We start from the raw sequence: 24,326 nt of genomic DNA on the forward strand, positions 1-24,326 counted from the left end.
AATGCTTTCTGTGAAGGAACATTATTCTGCCCATCTGTAGTTTTTAGAAACTCTTTTGATAAAAACCACCCCCCAAGGCCCCAAACCAAACAAATAAAATGATGTCTTGCTGCAAGTTAACTGGAAAGTTAGTGAATGCATGGTTTTGAATGAAGGTGACTTAGAGCTATCACCATAACATCTCTAAATGAGTATAATTTTAGCTAAAATTTTAACTTTTTGCCTTATCCTAGCCTGTGTTTGTTCTTGAAAATTGAAAGCCTATCACATCACTTGTGTACTAAACTTATTTGATGCAGTTTTGTAGCTAAAAATTCTTTAGTGTGTCCAAGAAACCTGGTGCCTGTTGATATGGCATTTCTTTCTTTTATCATTTGTTATAGGGTTTAACAAACAAAATAACTTATTAGAAAAAAATACTGGCCTTTGATCTTTTGCCTTTCCAGGCTGTTTGAATGGCTATTTGTTTTTAGTCATGCAGAAATATTTGGTTCCGCACTCTGACAGCAAGTTTTCTTTTTGAATACAGAGTTTTCTTACCCGCTTCGATGGAACTGGCTTGAATAATAGAATAACTTTTAATTTTGGGGTTCTAAAATGTTACTTAGCCAGCCCTGGTGGTCTAGTGGTTAAGATTCAACACTCTCACCACTGTGGTCCGGGTTCATTTCCCAGTCAGGGAACTACACCACCTGTCTGTCGGTTGTCATTCTGTGGCGACTGCATGTTGCTCTGATGCTGAAAGCTGTGCCACTGGTATTTCAAATACCAGCAGGGTCACCCATGGTGGAGAGGTTTCAGTGGAGCTTCCAGATTAAGACTGACTAGGAAGAAGGACCAGGCCACCCACTTCCAAAAAATTTGGCCGTGAAAACCCTATGAGTAGCAGCGGAGCATTGTCTGTTATAGCGCCAGAAGGTGAGAGGATGGCGCAAAAAGACCAGGCAGGGTTCTGCTCTGCTGTTCACAGGGTCACTAGGAGTCGGAATCAACTTGACTGCACTAACAACAAAAAATGTCACTTAAAATTATATTTATTCCTAGATGATAAAGATGTGCTTAAACTAGAAAAATTGTAACACTTTAAGAAATCATGTTGCTCGATGAGATTAACCTCTTTCTATTTTATATTTATTTTGATGAGGTGGCTTTCTGGTGACGCAGAGAATGCTGGACATGTTCAAACGTCCCACTGATCCCCCAGAATACAATTACGTATACCTGCTCCCTGCTGGTACCTTTGTTGGAGGATATTTAGCTGCTCTCTACAGTGGTTATAACATTGAACAAGTAAGAGGCTCTTTTGAAAGTTTTTATTTTTGCAACTATGTTTTCTTCCCAATTAGATTTAACATTATCATTACCAAAATTCAAACTCTACCAAGCAAATACAACAATAACTCTAGAAGCATCTTCATCAAATAAAGCATTCCCATCCCCTAAGGATCAGGACCCTGGATTGTAGAGACAGATTTGCCTGCTAATGGTGTAAATGTGAATTTACTTGTTTGCCCTAAGTTTTTCTACATGTAAAAAGAGTCAAGAAGGTTACTAGTATCCTTTTTATGTACTTGGCTGGATTGTTGTAAGGATACAATGAAATAAATAGTAAAAAATTTGAAAAATTTCTCTTATTAAATACTATTAGTCCTTTTCCTACATACTTTCTTCCCCTATAAATCCAGTGCATCATCTCTTGTTACTGGGTGATGTTACACCAATTCATTTAAAAAAGATAGTTTAAAAATGAATGCTATATAGAAAAACAGAAGTGATCGTTTAACTTTGCAAATTCCATGTCTAAATATAATTATAATAGAGACTCAACTTTGTTCTGATTTCAGTATTTTCCATTTCTTTTCAATGACTGTTGCTACATTGTACCCTCTCTGACAGCAGAAAAATCATGTCTCTCTTGGTTTCTGCTGTTTCCAACATGTAGTATTTGTTGATGTATTTGATGAACAAAGTCTTTTTGGAGAAGAGTTGGAGTGGTGAGTCAGAGAAACCCATGTCTAAATCCTAGATTTGCTATTTAATGATCATTTAACCTTGGAAAAATTATGTAACCTCTTTAAGTTTTGATTTTCTCTTTTGTAAAATGAGGATGATGAGTCTTTCCTCCTGTGAATCTCATGAGACTGAATTACAGCATAAGTAAAGTGTACAGCATGGTCCCGGGTATTATCAACATCAGGAGTTGGCTCCTGTATAGCATTTGGTTAGGTCTAGATCCCATAATAACTCCATTTAAATTTAGGTACTTTTTAGGTGCATTTGTGCATGCTATCAAATCCAGAAGAAACCAATTTACATAAATTTTGTAATTGCAAGTACAATTTAAAGGATTTAATATGTTAATATTCCTAATGGATAGGAAAATATATTGAAATAATAAAAGAAGAGCTCATCTTGGTTCTTCTATTGTCTGAATTTAAAATTGTCCTTAGAGAATTGTGTTTCCTCAAGAGAGGTCTCCCTAAGCTAACAGACAGAAAGTTTTGATAGCCTCTCTCTCTCTCTTCCCTTTCCTTTGAAAAGATCATGTACCTGGCCTCAGGTCTGTGCTGTGTTGGTGCCCTGGCCGGCCTTTCCACCCAGGGAACAGCTCGTCTTGGCAATGCATTGGGCATGATTGGGGTGGCTGGAGGCCTGGCAGCCACCCTCGGAGCCCTAAAACCAAGCCCCGAATTGTTAGCTCAGATGTCTGGAGCAATGGCTTTGGGCGGTACCATTGGTAAGCACTTGTGGGTTTCTGCCTTTATGTGACCCCGTGCCTATTTTTTAGCCCACTCTTTTGAGTTAAGTTGTTGGACTTAACTCAAGGTTAAATGTTTTAAAATATTTGTATTTGAATGACAATTATACCAACTGTGATGACTTTTCACCAAAACAAAATAAATTATATTAGAAGCAAAGTTAATAATACTATTTATAACTTTCTAATTTATTTATTAGATTTTATAGTTTATGCTCTTGAGGTTATCCATCTTTATTGCATCTGTATGGTAGAAACATTATGTAATGGTGGGCTACTGTACATCTCTTCCCAACTCCCTATTTAATGATGTCACATTGGTAGCTTGAAATCAGCCATGGTAGTTGTGTTTACATGATGGAAATCAGCAAACCCTACAAATCTGGTTTCATTTATTGTTTTGGTTGTCCAGACCTAAGAAAGTGGAGAAAATGTTAATAATGCTGCTTAAACTTAAAAGTGTGTTGTGTCTGTAGCCATTTCCTTGTGGATAGCACAACAAGTTGAGCAAAGATTCTTCCAGTATTTGAAAAGTGTTACCAGATTCAGTGAAGTCATCACTCACATGGTTGACAATGAGTGAAGTTCTCACATACATCTAATTATTTCACTTTTGTCTTACTTGTTAATGTAAACAAAAATATCAACCAACATTCATATGGGAACTATACTCGTTCATCCATTGCAAACACTAGCCTGGCTACAGGTACAAAAGTTTGGCAAAAATCAGCAAAAGCATTCTGTGAAAATCAGTTGCCTATATGGAATTTACAATAAAGAGTATTGCATATTTTATTATTATATGAAAATTGTGTACTACATACCTTTTTATCAGTAAAAACTCATGTACATATTTATACACACGCATTTTTATCCAGAGGAGCTGGTGGTTAGATGTTTACCAGCACAACATTAGCTTTAGGTCTCCTTTTGTACATCCACAGGAAAGCTTGGAGTCCCTTCTTGACAGTCCCTAGAAAGGCACTTAAGGAAAATGCCTGGGCTGTGGGTTCACGGAAGGAAAACATTTAGACATGATTTTAGCAAACATTCTGAGCCCCACTCCTTCTATAGCACCTACCTTGAGCCATGCAACTCCCTCAGAGTCTCCTAATTTGGACATTTACTACTCAGATATTTGCATTTCTTTATCATTGGACTTGGTTCTCGCCCATCCGCCTGAAAACCTAGGCCTTCTTCATATTCCAGGTGTTTCTTGTGTGTTCAGGAGCAAGTGTTGGCTTATGGAGGTGAGGGCCTGGGTTATTCATGCAGTGGAGAGAGTTTAAGGGATTTAATTGGAGCTTTAAGTAATGTGAAATCGCGGGAGGCCGGGGGAGTGTTCGAATGTCGCAAAGGGCAGAGACACATGTTGATGCTGTGTGTTTGGGTTCTCTGGACTTGGGCCTTGGTTAGTTTTGTTGAGAAAACCTGCTATTTTGAATGGGTGTATGTAGCCAGTGTCCTTACCTTCTGCATAGGCCCTATAGAGTATATTTAGCCCATACTAGGCAGCAGATGAATATTTATTGGTGACAATGATGGAAAGAAACCCTTAAGTGTGGTTTTTATTGTGGTTACTTCTCAAAGGTCTGTCGAGTTTTGATTTCTCTTTGACTTTCATTTCCCGACAGGATTGACAATTGCCAAACGCATCCAGATTTCAGATTTACCTCAGTTAGTTGCTGCTTTCCACAGTTTAGTGGGCTTGGCAGCTGTGCTTACTTGCATAGCTGAGTACATTATAGAATATCCTCATTTTGCTATGGATGCAACAGCAAATCTCACCAAGATCGTGGCCTACCTTGGTACTTACATCGGTGGTGTCACATTTAGCGGGTCTCTTGTTGCCTATGGAAAATTGCAGGGTAAGTGATTCAACATTACATAGAGGTAAATATCTATTGTTTAGGGGGTTTAAAGGTATTTCAATTTCAGAAAATAGCTTAACAGTACAACCGGTTAAGTGAAGAGTATTTGTATAACACTCAGAAATATATAAAAGTTTTTTTCTCTCCATCAAGATGACTTCCCTTTATTGATCCTTACAAATCTCATAAAACTTTGAAGCTATTTCTTCTGCGGACGGCTGGTGGAGGAGACTAGTGTGCAGAAATTTGTGCAGAGGGACTAGTTGATATTTGATAATGCATATGAACAAAATAACATTTTCATAATCCTTGGTAAGGGATGCTGTGTAGAGTTCACAGAAATAAACTGTGTGCATTTCCCAGAATCAGAAAGAAGCTTATCGAATAGATTTGTGCAATTAGTATACCATACTTATTTTGAAAACAAATACACATTTTAGATATCTATCCTGGCAACTTTTGCGACTGCTAAAGCCAATCATGCAAATAGAAGTGGAGGGGAAAAAAAAACCTACATGGGGGCTTTCAGTGTTTTCATGAAAAAGTGAGTCTCTACAGAAACTAGTTTGTGATTTGAAAATCTGGTGTTGCCTCTCAGTAATCAACTCATTAAAATTAAATGAGGAACTTCCACAAAACTTAAAAATCACAAAAGAACTGCAAGCCTAAAACATTTTTGTCTCATGCTTTGTCTTTAGAAACAACTAGCAAACCAGGACTCTTTTCCCTTCGGCTTAGTTGATGGAATCAGAAATGTTAATGTGCTAGGACTCTGTTTTGAAGTTTTAAATAAATAAAACCGCACTTAACTTCTATATTGGTCATACAGGAAAAAAAAAAATCACTTTTCAAGATCCCATGACAAAGAGTAAAGAAATTGTTGTGTGACCAAAGTAGAGAAAAGAGTCATTAAGTTGAGCCATACTTTTCCAACTTCCGTTAATATTTGTTATGTGTGAGAACTCTAATTTGCTTTTATGTTTCAGTATCTGGTTATATAAAGTGATATTTTAAATACCATGTTTTTATTCTAATATTACATTTTGGTAGTTTAAGATTAAATGGCACACTTAAGAGTGTGTGTGAGGGGGTGTCTTATCACGTGTTCTAGGTTCTGACTACCATGTGCTTGGTCCTAGGTATCCTGAAATCTGCCCCTCTCCTGCTCCCTGGGAGGCACTTACTCAATGCAGGCCTGCTGGCTGCTAGTGTAGGTGGAGTAATCCCATACATGATGGACCCCAGCTTTACCACCGGCATTACCTGTCTGGGCTCTGTGTCAGCTCTCTCTACTATCATGGTAAGAAGTCAGAGATGGAAAGCACATACTTAGTGAGGAACTGGGAGTTTTTGTTAGATTACAGTCTAATCATATTTCTATCTTTTCAAGACCCCTGATGGAATAAAAATGTTTTTAAATGATGTTATATATTCATCTTTTTAGAATCTGGAAAATATAGAAAAGTGTAAGAAGAAAATCACTCTTTCTCTCCACTTAATTATTCCTTTCAAAGTTGTCAGTTCCAAGTCAATTTTATTCATTAGGTGCCTCCTGTGTGACAAGCCCTACAAAATAGTGCTTTGGGTTTATGCAGTAAGTGTCAGATAGTCCTGGCCCATTAGTTGCACTCACATTCATTGGAAGCTATGACACCAAATCAAATAATTGTGTAAAATGAAATGCAGTTAATAAACCCTGTGTGTTCAGTGAGGGAGTTCAGTGAAGCCTTTCATGGTAGGTTTGGTCCTCCTGTTCCTCTCTAATTTTTGCATTTAGTATATTGATACATGCAGTATTCTTTAGTTGTTTATATGTTACAATTTAGCATTTTATTATATCAGTGTATGATGCTATTGCATACAACTCTGTTATTCACTGATTGCTTCATGTTTCTCTAGTCCAGTATATACTTTGTAGACAAGGTTTATGTATTAAGTTTGTAAATAATCTTCAGTGCTTAACACAAAGTTAGACGCATAATAATTGCTTATCAAACACTTACTGGCTGCTTGATTCAGAAACACAAGATTTACAGTGTTATCCTAAGAGTTAGGCAATGATTTCGACACAGAAACTTTAGAAGACTGAAAAGTAACTTAAAATTCTATTTTATTCTGGCTTATATAGCACTGATTTTTGTTTTATTTTAAATAAAAGAAAAATAATTTTGATTTTTTTTATGTCCTAAAGCAGAAGAGGTAAAAAAAAGTCTCAAAATCAAACCTATAGCACAAAAATGTAAAACTTCAAGAACTTTCATTTTTGACAAGAGGTGAATTTGATATTTAAAAGATACTTAATGGCTGTGTGAGAATGTCCAAGTAAGATAAAATATTTTGTGGATTTATTTTAATTGCTTTTGGCTTAAAGTAATACATGAATTACATTCACATTGTAGCAAACTCAGAATATCCAGGAGTATGTGGAATAAAAAGCAAAAATCTTTTTCCCCCACTATCCTTTTTCCTGTCCTGTGTTTAGTGATTTTGGATTGTGTTGTAGACATTGTAAATGATGCATTATAGAGACTTTGGATTCTGTTGAATTCCTCCAAAGAGTATTGATTATTATTTTTTATTTATTTGTTTTTGTAGGCAGTTAACTTGACTGGATTGAGATGGCAAATTCTGGCTCCTCTATGGTGGGGGGCAGCTGAAATCTGTTGTTATTTTATTCCTAACAGGATTGCTTGGAGTCTGCCCACATGTGCGTAGTTCAAGAGTCAGCCAGAGATTTGGGCAGAGTTTCTACGTGGAATTTGGGACTTCATTTCTCTTGCCTGCTCCTTTGCAGAATTTCCCTTTTCACTTTCCAACTACCTTAGTCACCCTAAACCCTATCCTTGGATTTTCGAACTAATAAGACTGTGGGCTTATATCTTAGTTTTAGCTGTTTCACTTGGCACCAGCGGTGGCCTGCCCTTAGGCTAATGCCTTCAAAACTTGGAAATTCCCTCAGTGCTGTTACTTTTTTCCAAATGTAGACCCTTCTCCTGTTTCTGCCTGCTTTTCATCACTGCTTTTTAGGGATTTAGGGATTTTTTGGGGGGAGGTGGTTCAGTGTTGGCAGTTGTCATATCTGTGGGAGAGTTGGTCAGATAGGAGGCGCTTGGTATTCCTAGCAGTGGAACTTGTAGGTAAATATATTAAGTGGCCAACCGGAGTGATTAAGAACTAATCAAACTAAAAGGTTTGATTTTTATTTTATTAATTTTGAGTTCCACTTTGGTTTTCGTCCTAGGGTGTGACTTTGACAGCTGCTATCGGGGGTGCAGACATGCCGGTAGTCATCACTGTGCTGAACAGCTACTCAGGCTGGGCCCTGTGTGCGGAGGGCTTCCTGCTCAACAACAACTTGCTGACCATCGTGGGTGCGCTCATCGGCTCCTCTGGTGCTATACTGTCCTACATCATGTGTGTGGTAAGAAACACGTGTTCAAAAGAAATGCAAATGGTATTCTGAAAATAAAGTGTGTTTGTAGTTTCTTTTATTCGTGGTAAAAATGACCATGCCAGTTTTTATTCTCTTCAGCAGAATTATCCGAGTGTTTCATTTGAATAAATTATTTGCAAGACTGCTTTTAAAGTACCCAAGTATCGATAATTAGGAAAATGAAATATAAAGATAAAAATCTTCTGACTCCTTCCATCTGGAGATAAACACTTAAGATTTTGGTTTATTCTATTTTTTTCTTTGTGTATTATATATCTGTGTATTTACTTGTCTGATCATATTGTACACTGTTTTAATTTTTTCAATCTTACAAACTATAGTCTTGTCATTTTCTTATCATTAAAAATCCTTTTTAAATATTATTTTAAGGGACTTAATACTAATCCATCATATGGATGTACAAAATTTAATTTTTTCCTAATGCTGTACCTTTTAGGTTGTTTGATTTTTATTTCTTTTTGTATGTAAACACAGCTTTGGAACTTCGATTTTTGTCTTAGGATTGATTCGTAGAAGTGAAAGGGTGTGCTCATTTTTATAGGCTCTTTCTACTTATTGCCATATTATTTCCAGAAAGCTGGCTCCAATTTACACTCCCACTGGTCATCTGTGAGAGTGCCTATCTTGAAGTTTTGTGGTCAGCATGATTTTTTAAAAAAAGAAAAGAAAAAATTAACAAGACAAATACTTCCTAGCTTCCTTTTTGTTTTTAATTCTCTTCTTGATAGCAAGAAGATATCCTGCAAATAATTAAAGATTTGACTAGAAAACTTTTTCAAATTATGGATATTATCCTCTGAATAATAGTTTTGAATGACTGTGAAAGGACAAGCATGAAACTGAGTGAAATCAGAATGTGACTTGACACTGATTAATAATTCATGGGGAAAGAGGATCCTTACTCCACCTTCATTCTTTTAGTACAATATTAACAAAATATTTATTTTACAGCTCAAAATTTCTCTTATGTTTTAATTGAAAATCTCATTGTAAATTGAATGCTGAAGTTACATTTTCATAATAAAAAATTAGTTTTCTTTGGCCATATTGTAAAACAAAGGATTTGATAGCGCAAGTTCAAAACAAGCTAAGAGGTTTTAAGATTAAATCCCCCAAATTGTTCAGGGAATTTGGAAAGGTGGAGGTTTGTGTCTCCTGTTTGAAAAGGGTCAGGCTTTGGGGTTTTTAAAAACAAATGTTTATGAAGAAGAAAAAATTTACTCGGTTTTATTAGAAAAAAATTTTCTCTAAAAATGAACTTTTAACCCTTAATTTGACTTTGCTTCATTTGGTGAATTTGAATGACCAGCAGGGGTCAGCAGATTTTCATTAATACTTAAAATTTGTGGTTGATCAAAATGCTGATTTTAAAATTAGATAGGAGGATTTGAATTTTAACAAAACTGATGGCATACTGATATGGGGAGGGGGCGGAGGACTTGTATCTAGTTCTTGGAGTGTCATCATGGGTACCTTCTTGTCTTTATCCTTTTTTTCTTAAATGGTTTTCTTTAGGTTCTGAAATTTATCAAATTCCCAAATTTCTGTCTGTCTGTGTCTCTTTTATTCTTCTCCTTTCCCTTCTTCATTTAGCTTTTATTATTGTTAGTTATATTAACTACAGTAAGTTTTACAGTAGCAGTTCTATAATAGTAACTTGAATAATGCAGTAAGAGGTACTTGTTGAAAGTACTCTTTCTATGTGTACTTCTGTAATTATATCTTCTTTCTCTTCAATTTTTTTCTATTCTTTCATATTTCTTGATCTGTTTTCTGTAGTTCTTCCATTTCTTTGTTTTCTCTCTATTTCCACTGCCTCAGGCATGCCATTTATTGTCAGCATACCGCAGATATTTTTTATTCCTATGCTGTACGGAAGGCTAACAAGGTAATCTTATAGCTCTCTGAGACCATAAATATTATACTGGGTCAGATTGATACTCTGTTTGTAGTAGAAAATAGTATTAATTTGGATTCAAGAACAGTTGAAGCTTTAATTTTTAAAAAAGTATTATTCAATTACAAAAATAAAAGACTTTTTTTTTTTTAAAGATTTTATTTATTTATTTACTTCTCCCCCAAAGCCCCAGTAGATAGTTGTATGTCATAGCTGCACATCCTTCTAGTTGCTGTATGTGGGACGCCGCCTCAGCATGGCCGGAGAAGCAGTGCGTTGGTGTGCGCCCGGGATCCGAACCCGGGCCGCCAGTAGTGGAGTGCGTGCACTTAACCGCTAAGCCACGGGGCCGACCCATAAAAGACATTTAATGTGGGAAATTTGGAAGAAAATAGAAAAGGATAAATAAGAAAATAAAATCATCTATAATCCCATTACCACTTAACTGTTAACATTTCATATTCTAATTCTAGTCTTTTTTCATATGCATGTTTAACTACATTCCATGTTTAATTTTCTAATAATTTTCTAACTAGTACTTTTCTAACTAATACTTTTTAGTGTCTACGTATTATTATGTCACAAAGATATACCATAATTTATTTATCCAAATCCATATCATTAGTAGCTGTTTTTAAGTTTTTTTTTGCTGTAAAGTATTCCTCCTTGTACATCTTTGATTGTTTCCTTATGTCAGATTTTTATAAGTACAATTACTGGGTCAAAAGGAGTAAGGTCTTTTTGTTGTTCATATCTTAGTGTATGAAATAGTCCTTTGAATCAGTTTTTAAGGGCAAAACAAACAAGACAATAACAAAAATAAGCCTGCCGTATTTTTCAGTTTTTGAAGATAGAAATTTTCTTTCCTTCTAAATTTTCCTGATTGCTGACTTTTCATGTTGCTCTTCACTGATTCTTAGCTTGTGCTTCTTTATTATAAGAAATTGTCTCTTCATGGCTGGTACTTAGCAGCTCAGAGTGGTTCATCCTAATAATAACAACGAAGTAGCTGCTCGTAATTGGGCATGTACAGTACTGCAGGCATCACGCTGGCTGCTCCACAAGTATTAGCTCGTCCAAGCCCCACACTAATTCTGGTAGGAAATATTAATCTCACTTTACAGGAGGTGTTTTAAGATGCAATTTATTATTTGCCTTTGTGTGTATGGCACCTGACCTAGCACCTGGCGCATTTGAATGAATATGGTAATTGTTAGATGAACATTAGATGGATATTTTATTTGTTAGCTCCTTTCATATTTTGGAATACTTTCCAGGTGGGTTATGGTAGCAGATACACTACCATATATCAATATCTATTATTATTACTAGTATGTTTACCTTCATTGTTTTGTTATTTATTGAAGGAAACATGCAAGTCCAAACCAGAACAGAGTACTTGTATTATGTGAGAGGGAATGGAATGCACCCCAAGTGGCTAATCAGCAGTCCCTAAAATTGAACTTTTGTTCAGATAAAGAATTCTTTTGGATGTCCTCTGAGCCTAATGTGGTGGTTACACAATGCTCAATATTATAAAAACTGAAAAATGTCAAGAGTGTCCAAACAGCCAGCTCAAATGGTTGATTTGCTTTATATCCAGATGTCATATAGACATTAAGCTACGATTTGTGTGATTTATGATTTACAGTTCATCTTCTTGAGATAGTGTCCAGATTGCCTGGGAAATAGAGAGCTTGCAAAAATGGAACAGCATTTTCAAACCGCATTTCTGATTTTTGCACTTTGCCACTTGTTTCCAAATGAAAATAGAACAGGATAAAGTGGATCAAAGCCAAACCAAAAATAATTTTTTTTTTGCTTTTCAATCAATTAATTACTTAGCACCTAAAAAGTATTGAAATGAGAGATGCTAGTAAATGGTATATATGTTATTATTGCTTTGGTTTTGTCTATTTTATGACCTTTCCTTTGTTTTCAGATTTATTTCTTACAGTTTTCTTGGAATTATGTGAATTACGGATCTCTTTAATGTAGCATACAATTTTAATTATAGGGCTTAATAGCTTAAAGGGAACAGTCTTGGACAGCATGGCAAATATTTTGTCTTGGAAGCTGGGAACTCTTCAGTCTGCGGATCAGCTGTCACAGGATAGTCTCATTAATCACTTAAGCAAGCAAAAAAAAAAAAAGAGAAGCAAACAAGCCCTAAACCCTAAACATTTGTTGAAAATACGATGTTACAATGGTAAATTCAGAGATGAAAAATAATTTAGTTTTCAAGAGACCACATGGAATTAGCTTAAATGTGATATAATTGCGAATATGTATATAACAGCTTGACTTTGACTGGTAAACTACTGTGTGGTTCCGTTTTTTTTCTCCCTAAGCTGCCATCAGAAGTGGGTACATATTGATTAAATGTCCTTAGAAATTCTTTCCTTCTCCTCCATTCAGTTTTGTAGGAAGAAAAGAATGGTTCCTTTTAAGCCACGTTAGAATGAAGTGGTTATATCCCTCTACGTCTGTCTGTTTACATCATGTCCCTCTGCCATCTGTCCCTCTGCAGGGCTGTGTGATGCAGGAGGTGGAACATCTCTGTATGGTTGACTATTTTTTTTAAAGTTATCTATGACAAATGTCTTAGTGTATGAAATAGTCCTTTGAATCAGTTTTTAAGGGCAAAAATTTGGTAGAACATATTGCTGGAAATTTAATTTCGGAATCCTGTAATTCAAAACTAGAAAAGATTTATCAAAATCAACAAATGTTGGGTGTTTGGGAAGTCTCAGGTATGGCTAATTGGATTTTCATTAAACCTTGGATTTAAGTATAGAAGGTTATGTTAAGAATTTAAAACTTCCTGTCAGATAGGACTATGAACTTAATTTAAAAGCATTACTTTAATTTTTCTCTGACTCTCTTATCCATTAATAATATACATAAAGATATTTTGGGCTTTATTTTATGTGTAGTAATATTAGACAAATTTACCAGACTTTGGGTTCTATAAAATCTGAATGTTGTGTCTGATAAATGAGCTCAGGTCAAAAGAACAATTTAAAAACTTCTGACAGGGCCGGCCCCATGGCTTAGCGGTTGGGTGCACGCGCTACGCTGCTGGCGGCCCAGGTTTGGATCCCGGGTGTGCACCGACACACCACTTTTCCGGCCACGCTGAGGCGGCGTCCCACATGCAGCAACTAGAAGGATGTGCAGCTATGACATACAACTATCTATTGGGGCTTTGGGGGGAAAAATAAATAAATAAATAAAATTAAAATAAATAAATAAATAAAAACTTCTGACATTTGGATCCATCATCTTTGACACTTATGTTGTTGATATGCTGCCGTTAGTCCAGTGTGGCTCTCTGTTCATCTTCTCTGCCCTTTCCTCCCGGCCTTTACCTCTGTCCCACTTCAGCAGTATGTGTAGATGGCCCCTAAGGTGGTGGCAGGCTGGCCTACCTTGGGATGGGTGGTCACATTTTGGTTTTTCCTTATGTGTTACTTATTGCTGAAAATTTCCAGGTGCTTTTTGCTCTTTAATAATAAAGTGTTGTCTTCTCTTTAAAAGTAATAGATTGACACATATAGCTTTTAAATGGTGTAAACAGTGGATCAATGATATCTTTATTACAACCGTTGAAATAGGGTGTAAGAATTTTTTGGAATCTTTTCCGAAGTGATTAAGTTCAGTTATGATCATGTAGAATAACTGCTTTGATCATGTACAGTGATTTGAATTCTTAAAATGTATTTCATTACTTGAAACATCTACTGTCTTTTTTTTTTTTCTTTGAACGAAGTTTTCAAAACCAGACTAGTTCTTGTCACTTTTGTTTTGGTGTTTGTATGGTACATTTTTGTATGATTGTAAATGAGCATGCAATGAGAAGTGCCTTCCTCTTATTTTTTTCCTGAGATTATTTTTCTCGTTAAAAGGGTGGGTGTAGGGGCTGGCCCGGTGGTGTAGAGGTTAAGTTCGTGCGCTCAGCTGTGGCGGCCCGGGGTTTGCAGGGTGCACACCTACACACTGCTCATCAAACCAAGCTGTGGTGGCATCCCATATACAAGATAGAGGAAGATGAGCACAGATGTTAGCTCACAGCTAATATTCCTCAGCAAAAAGAGGAAGATTGGCAGCGGATGTTAGCTCAGGGCCGATCTTCCTCATACACACACAAAAAAGGGTGGTTGTAAATTTTAATGAAACAGTATATAAACTTACTCATCTACCTTTTTGGAAGTGAAATATTTTAGGAGCCTACTGATGAATCCAGTCACTCCTATTATAACTCCATGCAGCTGTCATTGATTTGGAAAAGAAGACACTATCAACTCCTATGTTTCTTTTTTTCTTGACAGAGGGCAGCAGACTTCTAAATAAATAAATAAGTAAATAAAATAAATGGATGATATAGATCCCTATCCTTTGATTCCTCCCTGTTGCCTCTTGATAGCTTGGAGCTGGTAGCAGAATTCACCTGAGAGATCTGTAGAGTCACCTTGTGAAATTTCTTACAGCTATCTTTCTCCTTTTTTCTGGTGAAATACATGTGAATATGGAGATGGAATCTGCTCAGTCAGTACACAGGCAATAATTACTAGATCTGAATTTTTCATTAATTTCTTAATGTCACTGGTAATTTTCCATTACATTTTTTTAAAAAATTTACTTTTACTGGAAGTATATCATTGTGTAGTGGATTTTATAGGGAAAAAAAATGATGTGATTTCCCAGATGTCTTCTTATCATTTAAATTTTTGAAATAATTTTCAGGAGCTAGATCAAATTTATCTGTTTAAAATGTTTTAGATAATCAAATAAACCTTTTAAATGATTCTGAATAGCATATATGCAGGATTCATACCATTTTCAAAAAGGTATGTGGTTTAAACTCTCACAGCTGATAATTTTGCTTTCTAGGCAATGAATCGTTCCCTGGCTAATGTGATTCTTGGAGGCTATGGTACCACTTCAACAGCTGGTGGAAAACCCATGGAAATTTCTGGCACACATACAGAAATCAACCTTGACAATGCAATTGACATGATTCGAGAAGCTAATAGCATTATTATTACTCCAGGTAAAAAAACAAAAACAAAAGGCAAACAACCAACCTGTAATAGCTGTGGTAACTGATTACATTAAAACAATTTCTTATAATGGGAAAAAATTGAATTGGAATTTCTTCATTTTTGAAAACATAATGGAAACTTACAGGCATCCCTATGATTACTAAGTGAAAAATATTGAGAATTCTTGGCTTAGGTTAATATTTTGGGGATCATGTAGAGATTCTATAAATTGATATAGTGGTTTCTAGCTATGTCTTTCTGTGATTCAATACAAATGTTTAAATCATATTTGAGTCTTGGTTATTTTTTTTCTCATTGATAAATTTGGAGCCTATTGTCAGGATTAAATTAGTTGTAGTATATTAAAGTGTCTAGCTCATTTGTTAGACTCGCTCAGTAAATGTTAATCTCTTTCTTTTTAAAAAGTAAATATTTAAATAATCATTGAGAATCCTGTGGTTTACAACAAGATGAGGTAATGTGGCCTAGTAGAAAGCGCTTGGTCTGGAAGTGACAACACCTCACTTTTGTTTTTAATTTTACCTCTAATGATCAGCATGATATTGACCAAGTCATTTAATCTCTCCAGGCCTCAATTTCATAATTTTCTGAGGTTTAGCTCAGTTCTTCTTTACTCTTATCACAGAATGCTGTGGTATTACATGCAATACATTGGTTTCAGATTAAGATTTTAACTCTATCATAGGAATTTTTTATAAAGAAAATCTATTGATTAGATTTTGTATAGTTTGCTGGTTGGTTAGATACTAAGATGTAAATAACAAACATTAGCAGACTTGAACGTTCACATGCAGGCCTTCTCAACTGAGGGCAATATCATTTTCTAGAGGCATTTGAAACACGTGGGTTTGGGTTTTTGGTTGTCTCAAAGATGGGGCTGCTACTGTCAGCTAGTGTATGGGAGCGGATAAACTAAATATGCTGTAATGCCTGGGACGTTCCTACATAATGAATTGTCCCAGCCTAAGTGGCATTGGTGTTACCTGTTGAGAAACACTGTGCTAGAGTGTAAAGGTGCACAGATGTAAAGGACACACTCTTTTCCCTTTAGGCATTTTCCCTGTCATCAAATCCATAAATAATGCAAGGTGGGTTATGATAAGGGCTAAATTGGACTGTGTAGATAATTTTTCTACCATGGGGAACCTAATAAGGATTGTTAGGAAGTGAGGATTTGTTTTGGGCCTTAGGGGATGGATGGTGTTGAGGATGGGGGAAGGCAGAGGGAATAGCTTGAGCTATTGAGACTTGGAAAATGGAAAATTTCTACCCCCCAAATTTTCCTATTTGGAAAAATGGGGGTAGAAAAGTGGGGGCAAATGTGAGATTATTGTACAGGGAGAATGGACAGAATGTCGGGGTTAAAGGAGAGGGAAGATGACTGAAGTCTTTGGTCATACCTATAATAACATCAAAAACGTCAGAGTGCTTTTGTGTTTTTTTGGCAAAGGGGGAAAATTTTAAATTCTTTTTTTGGAGACTTTAAGTTTGAGGTGGAGATGGGACAGTGGTCAATGCAGTACTGGGGCTCAAATGACAGGCCCAGCCTGGAGACAGATTGGGAGTCATCAGATGGTTGCTGAAGCCATGGAATGGGCTGAGATTTTCCAAGGAGAGTGTGAGGGGCAAAGTTAAAGCCCAGGGGGAGAGGAGAAGGAGAAGATCTATTCAAGGAAATCGAGGAGGAATAGTAACAAAGTTAGGAGGGAACCAGGGGACTGCACTGTTACCAAAGCCAAGTATGAAGACAGTTTGAAAACATTTATGTGAAAGACAGAGAGAGAGAGTGTGAGCGTACACAAGTGTGTGTGTGGTGTGGTGTGTGGGGAGGGGGCGCCCTGCAGTATCAGATACTGCAGAAGGTTGAGGAGGGACCATTAGATTTTGAATTTGAAATTTAGGCCAAGATTTTAAAAAGTCCATAAGTTTGCTTTCATTTCTAGTCCTATTAACTGATTGCCTTTTTTTGGCATAAAAATATGCTTCAGTCAAAGAAAGAAAGTGTAGTTCATAAAGTTTTGAAATAAAAACGACATTCTTCTGTGTTCTTAATGCTCCTTGTAGGCTATGGTCTCTGTGCAGCCAAAGCTCAGTACCCCATCGCTGATTTGGTAAAGATGCTCTCGGAACAGGGCAAAAAAGTCAGGTAAGTGCTTGCCGTGAGGCTGGCAGTGTATGTGTAAGAGAAAAGGAGAGTAGGTGACTGTTTCTTAATGCGGAGTTTTACAAATGTAATATCAGGTAAAGAAACTAAGTTGTCTAAAACCCTATTCTAGCCTTGGTCTTACTACCTATTTTTTGCTGTCTCTGTCTAATAGCATCAAACCTAAATATAGGCTCATTTTAGAAAGGGAAATTGTATTGTACTAAATTCCAGGATATTTATTAATGGGGAAAAAACATAAGTCCTGTTTCTCTGTGGTTTGATTTGGGGAAGGAGGTCAAGCAAAGCATTTGAACCACATCAAGTTGTGTCTTTTTGGTTTCTTTTGTTCACACTGAAGAAAAACATCTCCAACGAGTGACACCAGAGGTGAACCTGTGGGCTACTTAATATGTGACTGATTTAGCTCTCACACTCTCAGGGTGGAAAAGACCGCTGAAAGTTTTCTTTTTCTAAAGCCATACACTTTCTGAAATATGAATTAGAGCAGCAGCTATTCCTGCCACTTGCCATGTGGGCACTGGAGTCTGCTCTTGGGAGGATATTAAGCAGAATGGCAAAGTTGAGGGCTCCGTATTTCTAGATTATTCCGCATGACCTTGCATGAAGGGTTTGAGGGATGTAAAAATGGGGCCAGTGGGTGATGAATCCTTGCAGTACTTTGCATCTGTCCTGCATACCTTTGGGATTCCTTTTCTGAAACTCTGCTGTTAGGAGTCAGTGCAGGACTGTCTGGAGTTATTCTGGGAGGAGAACTGCTGTCTGTTCGGTGGGGAAGCTAGTTCACCAGCAGTTCCATTGACATGGGACCATAAGTCAGAGGGATAAGATAAATCCATTATTAAGTAAAATTAGTTTGTTCACCAGGATGGTAATATATGTTGACAAAACTATTAATGTCTATTAATAAAAATTCCTTTTAGATGTCGATCTTACACTTTTGTCTGGGGGCAGATGATAAGAAAATAAGCCAAACAGTGTGCCCAGAACTAGTCAGAGTATCTATGCCAGACTGGATGCAGAATCCTCATCTTCATCTTGAATGTCCCAGCTATGAATAATGGTAAAGGAGACTTGGATGATGAAATCAGAGGGTTATCTAAAAGGTTTTAGTGTCAGCTGCGTTTAATTTCTTCCTTTCTTTCCACCCTTCCTTCCTTCTCTCACTCTTTCCCCCACTCTCTGCCTTCCTGCCATCTATGGTTGGTCTGTGGTTTTCAAAGGCATAGAGTCAAAATACTGTTTTGTGGTAGCACCAGCATTTCTGTGATGTCGATGGTTTCCACCTTATTATATGTAATCTTAGAGGAATTGAAGATAGAAGATGAGAAAAGTCATTGATTTTAAAATTTTAAATTTTCACATAAGAAGTCTCATTTTACTAACTTACTCCTATTTTCATGGAGGATATTAAACTGTGCTTCCCTTTTAGGTGTAGTCTTGCTACATAAAGCATTTGCAGACCTAGAAGTGGAAAGGATGTTTTAAAGAACCTTTTATGATTTTCCTAAAAAGAAATTGTTTTTCTTTATTCAATCCACATGTGAAAAAGTCTAATGTATTAGTAATGCCTTCTATCACCACATAAATGTTTAAGAGATGAGTGGCAATCATAATAAAATTGAGAAAGATGACTTTCATGTCTCAGTTCTCCTTAGGGAAGGGAATGATTAATTTGACATACCTTTCTTATTACCTGTTGATCAGCCTAGGTTAACCAGACATCTTGGAAGATCAGTCCAGTGTTAGGTAGGTGGCTGCAAAGTTGGAGAGCATCATAAGACTGTTGGGCAGCTTGATGGAAGGCAGGATGTGAAAGGAATGGAAGAAGAGGGATGGAAAAAAATGATCTGAAAAGAAAAAGAATAAGACAAATGGAATTTTAGTTTCTGACCTGATTAAAATTTGAATTTTATTCATAAGGTCATAATATAAACTGTTGTTTTAGAATGATTTCTGTCACAGTACAGGTGAAAAGTAATTATTTGACTGAAGATTTATGGGAGATGTTTAATTAAACATATATGAATAGTTTCTTGGTTACAATTTTTTATTGAAGTAATTTTGTGACTAAAACATCAGGCTATTCATGAGAGAGCTTTTCATTGTTTCACGTGATTATCATAGTTTCTTCAAATAATTTATTAATAATAAATTTATTACTAATTTATTATGTAGGATCAGAATAAAATTGTTCAGTCTGATTTCTCTATTTGTGAGTTAGGAAAAGTTAGCCATTTAAATTGATTATTTCATATTAAAGATGAAATTATATATTAATATGTTACAGTTTTCTTTTTACTATAGTATGTTGAATTTACATAACTTGTTTCAACATGGACTTTGAAACAAGTTATGTAAATCTCACGTTCGCATTAAATGGAAGAGAACTATTCCTGCTAGCATGATGACAGTAGATTATCATACTTTTCCTTTCTAGGTTCTCTGTGGGGAATTTTTTTTTTTAATTTAAAGGGAATCATAGAAACTGTTGATTTTGCTTTATGTGTCATCATTTTTTCATAGGAGAAATGCAAATTTTCTTTATGAAGTTAGGAATATGTATATACATGATGCTACCTTTTTTTGTTTTTTGAGACACAAATATCTGAGCAAGAGATGGCTGCAGCGGTTACCTCGTATTTTAATGAAATAAATCTGTATTTACAGTTCGCGGTAATTGAGTCCTTTCATCACTCCGTGGAGCTCCCACAGTGTTCATTGAGCACAGCTGCTGGGCCTCTGGTTTTAGTAGATCTTTGTGCCTCAGGACCTCAGCATGCCTAGCATCCAGATGTGGTGACATACTCACACACATCTCCCGTGGACATGTGCCAGTGAGGACATACGATTGTCATCAATTAGTTATGCCCAAGTGGTGCCAAGAAAAATTGCATCTGTCATACAGTCTGTCTGGCTTCATGGCCCATGATTGATTTAGAGACAGTCCTATTTTCCTTTACTTTGGCCATAGTCATAACATGCTCACAGAGAGCTGAGATGATATAATGAAGCACATGACATTTCATGACAAGAGCTCATATCAGAATGTCATGAAAGTTCACTGACTTAGATTTTCTGTAGCGACTGGGATTGTTGCTTCCCAGTTGCCCAGAACGCCTTTGTAGCTTACCTAATTTATGCTTGATCTCTAAAAGCATTTTATTACAAAAATCTTATGATACGAGAGTGCAGACATTTTTTTATCTTTATTTCCCAATCTTTGGATTGATATGATAGGCTTTTCATTATACAGCAGAGATAGTGTTCCCAATGAATAATTCTTCCAAAGAGGTGTAATTTTTTCTTTTTGTTTGATTTTCTTTTTTTTTTTCTTTTTGTGAGGAAGATCAGCCCTGAGCTAACATCCATGCCAATCCTCCTCTTTTTGCTGAGGAAAACTGGCCCTGGAATAACATCTGTGCCTGTCTTCCTCTACTTTATGTGGGACACCGCCACAGCATGGCCTGACAAGCGGGTGCATCCGTGTGCGCCTGGGATCTGAACCTGGGCTGCCAGCAGCAGAGCGCGTGCACTTAACCGCTATGCCACGGGGCTGGCCCCTTGATTTTCTTTTTATAAACCATTATTGCTTGGATTATCATGAAGTCTTTTGAATTTATGAAACCACCCTTCAACTTCTTTGATTGACTAACTAATGTTATATATTGCTTTCATGTTAATGTTCAACTATATCTTTCTATTAATAATTTATTGATAGAATTTTATTACTAGGTACTTAGAATACAAGGATGCATAAGTCCAGTTTCCACTTCAAAAGTTTATCATTATAGAGAAAACAAATCTGTAAACAAATGAATCAATGAATGAATTCCATTTAATGGGATAGTATGCTAAGAAAAATATAGTAGAAGTAGAGTAGAAATGCAAAGGAGAGGAGAAGTTAACTATCCAGGGGACATTTTAAACTTTTTATACTACTCATAACGTGAAATTTTTTGCAAGTTTAAAAAAAATATTTAAATGTGTTTTATCCTCTGTTTAAACACATCTAGCTGCCAATGATATTTGCAGTTTAATAAGTGTTTTACAGTCTCGTGTGACATGGCTTTAGGTTTAAATATGTTATTTTTGCTAGGAAATCCATTGTTTGAAGGTACTTGAAGATGAAATATTTTGTCGATCTAACTGGATTTTCCTGTTTTTCGTGGATTAAATGTAATTAAAATAGAGTTCAGCCTTCTTGGATTTGTTATGCTTTCAGGTACAGGAAGAGCTAGGACATGCAAATTTGTAAAGTAATAAAGGTATATGCTTCTGAAGAGAATAGAAATCAGGCCAGATAAAAGATCCAGTATAGTATTTGAGTAAAGAAGTAGACATTATTTAGCAATTTCATGCCATCTTTGCAATACTTTCTTTTTACACCTGACTATTCATGTCAATGATCATTCGCTGAACAAATAATTATATAGTACTTTGTGCCAGGCACTGTTCTAGGTCCTGAGAACACATCAATGAATACAGCAGATGAAAATTCCTGACCCTGTGGAATTTACATTCACTGGGAGGGTAGTCAGCAGACTTCAAGGTATTCTGAATTGGAGACGCTTATAACCCCAATGTGTCTCCAATTCAGATGCTAGTTGAAATGAGGAATAACAGCTATAGCATAGGTTATTATATCAGAGTTTCACAGTTACAGCTGGCACTATCTGGTGATGAATAGCCAGTGCTTCTGGTTTTCTGAACGAATATGGTATGTTTCTTTGCACTTCGGATGCACCTGCCTTCTTAAAAAGCATGGTGACAGGAGGGTGGATGTGATGGGAGTTATTTGTGTAATTGGTCAAATGAGTGAAACTTTTGGTGGAAGAGAGGAAAACCAAAGAAAGTATGTGCAGTCACTCACATCTATGTTCAACCTATTGTGTAGAATTGCTGGTGACCCCTTAGATCAAAGGTGTCTGTTGGACACCTGGAAACACACCTGGACATCTGTCTGGTGCTCCTGGAAAGTGGCTGTCTTCCTCCCAGATTCTGACTGTTGACCAGACTACCTTTGGCTTTATACTGTCCACAGCATATGGGTGTGGTGGAAAGAACTGAAGACTGTGAAAAGCCTGTGATTTAGGTGCTTTGTAAAGCCTCTTCCAGCCATACCATTTTAGGACTCATCCAGTGCTCTAAGGGAGAAACTCTCACTGTTGATGAAACCAGTGCCTCAGACCATCAGGGTGATTTTTGGCTTCTACTATTAGTCATAATAAACTCTTTGAGCTAATTTTCTTCAATGAGGTTCATGTAAACATGGCAGAATATAAATAAATAAAAACCCTCTTCTCATTTCATATTTAAGTTCTTCAGTATCTTGTTTATAATTTTCATTTTATGGTGGTTACTATCCATTGCATTCCGAGAGCTGTTCAACAATATCTTTAAAGTTATTCAGATAGAAAGATGAAATTATGTATAATTTTTACTAAATCTCTGCAATATGTCAGAATATAATATTCTAGAACATTAGTGGTGAATAGAATTTTAGTTTTTCCTCTGATGTTATTCTTCATAGTCTTGTTGGTTATTTTGAAATAAAAACTGTGTCAGTAGTCATACAGTTTCTATTCTTGGCTTGGTAGCTGGATTTGGTTCAATGATGGAAAAGCCAGATTTGGGCACAATCCATAATAATCTCTTCAGAGTGGAAAAGGTAGTGTGTGATGTGCTTCTGCAGAGGACTGCATTGATGTTTGCACTAGATTATCTGATTTGATTCTCTTTAGATGACTTCTCATTCTTTGGGTGGCCTCAGTGTCACAGGCCACATGTACAGATGGAAGATGTGACTGTAGTCTTCTGTCAAATATTTCCTCATTCACAGTCATAGAACAGGTTCTTTTATTCTGTATTAGAAACATTGTGCTCCTGAGACATTTTCATAAGCTCTTCAATGTTCATAATTTTTTTGCTGAAGATGGGAAGGCCATGGATGAACACTAGATTTCAGGTTGGAGTGGCAGTTCAGCCCTTATTTGCCTTCAAAAAAAGAAAGAAAGGTACATAATGTTCTCTAATTCTGGCTGTTGGAAAGTTCTAGGAAATTAAATGAACATTTAAAAAAATTTTTTTGGAATTGTGTGAGTGAGTTTGAACCACTGCTTCTAAGAAGGACTTTCATAGTTTTAGAAAGCTGGGTGTCTTTCCTTTTGCCCAAGAAGCCTCGCCAGAAAGTTGATTCCACAACCTTTCTCATTCCTCAGGTTTTGTGGACAGCAACTGCCTTGTCAGGAAGACTTTTTTCCCATTTCATTATGTGTTTCTCTTCGGATGGATAGGCTACCTCCACCCAGCTGGTGTCAGCCTTTTCATGAGCAAGGATAATTTGTGTAACCTTTATCCTGCTTGCTTCTTGTTTTATTAGGTTTTATTCCAAACTGCATTTACTAAAGTTACTTCTTTAAAAAAATAACTCTTCCTTGTCCTTTTAATAAGTGACCTGAAGCTGTCAATCAGAAGTTCTGATCAGAATGTGATAAACCAAAGAAACCTGCTTTTTCAGTTATCCCATCATATTTTTCACAGGTGAAATGCACAATTAAATTAAAAAAAGATATTGAATATAGGAATACATCTTTTATTACCTCCACGGACTATTCTCAGAATGGAGCATTGCCACCTGCAAACATAAAATACAAGGGTCCTTAAGGTATAGTCCATACGAGGGACTCTCTATTGCTTGGACAGTCAAACTCCCAGCCTTCTTTGTGACAGAACACTGTGTACACATGGTTGGTGTAATTCTAAATAAGAGATTCCTGCCTTAGGAAGCAGTTAGATTGGAGATTCTCTAGGGTCTATTAGAACTCTTAAGATTTTGTTGATTTATAAATATTTATGGTTAAAAACAGGAAGAATAAGTAGGCTTTTAACAGATGAACGCTCTTTTTATTTTCCCTTTGGTGTGTCTTTTTCCTAGTTAATTTGTCAACCTCCTAAGAGCTTAGAATAACATATTTAGTGGGATGATGGTGTTGGGAAGGCAGAATTCCAAAATGCTATCAATGTATATCATTGTGTATGAAGCTTGATTTAAAAATATAAAACACAATGGTGATTGATTGTAATTAGTCTTTGGGTGGTGAACATGATGTAACC

At 36.3% G+C, this 24,326-nt stretch overlaps 1 protein-coding gene across 4 annotated transcripts in view; it reads left to right on the forward strand.

Annotated features, from left to right (window-relative positions):
- NNT (nicotinamide nucleotide transhydrogenase) overlaps positions 1–24,326 on the forward strand; it is an 85,772-nt gene that overhangs the window by 47,022 nt on the left and 14,424 nt on the right. For all 4 annotated transcript variants that reach the window (XM_087443260.1, XM_004422792.3, XM_087443259.1 and 1 more), the window contains exons 13-19: positions 1,145–1,290; positions 2,542–2,737; positions 4,393–4,626; positions 5,769–5,929; positions 7,871–8,050; positions 14,874–15,033; positions 17,111–17,192. In XM_087443260.1, the coding sequence (XP_087299386.1) occupies positions 1,145–1,290; positions 2,542–2,737; positions 4,393–4,626; positions 5,769–5,929; positions 7,871–8,050; positions 14,874–15,033; positions 17,111–17,192 (1,159 nt within the window). The remainder of the gene's footprint in view (positions 1–1,144; positions 1,291–2,541; positions 2,738–4,392; positions 4,627–5,768; positions 5,930–7,870; positions 8,051–14,873; positions 15,034–17,110; positions 17,193–24,326) is intronic.

Source organism: Ceratotherium simum, chromosome 18 (assembly GCF_057802395.1).
Source record: "Ceratotherium simum simum isolate JZ-2026a chromosome 18, ASM5780239v1, whole genome shotgun sequence".
NCBI lineage: Eukaryota > Metazoa > Chordata > Mammalia > Perissodactyla > Rhinocerotidae > Ceratotherium > Ceratotherium simum.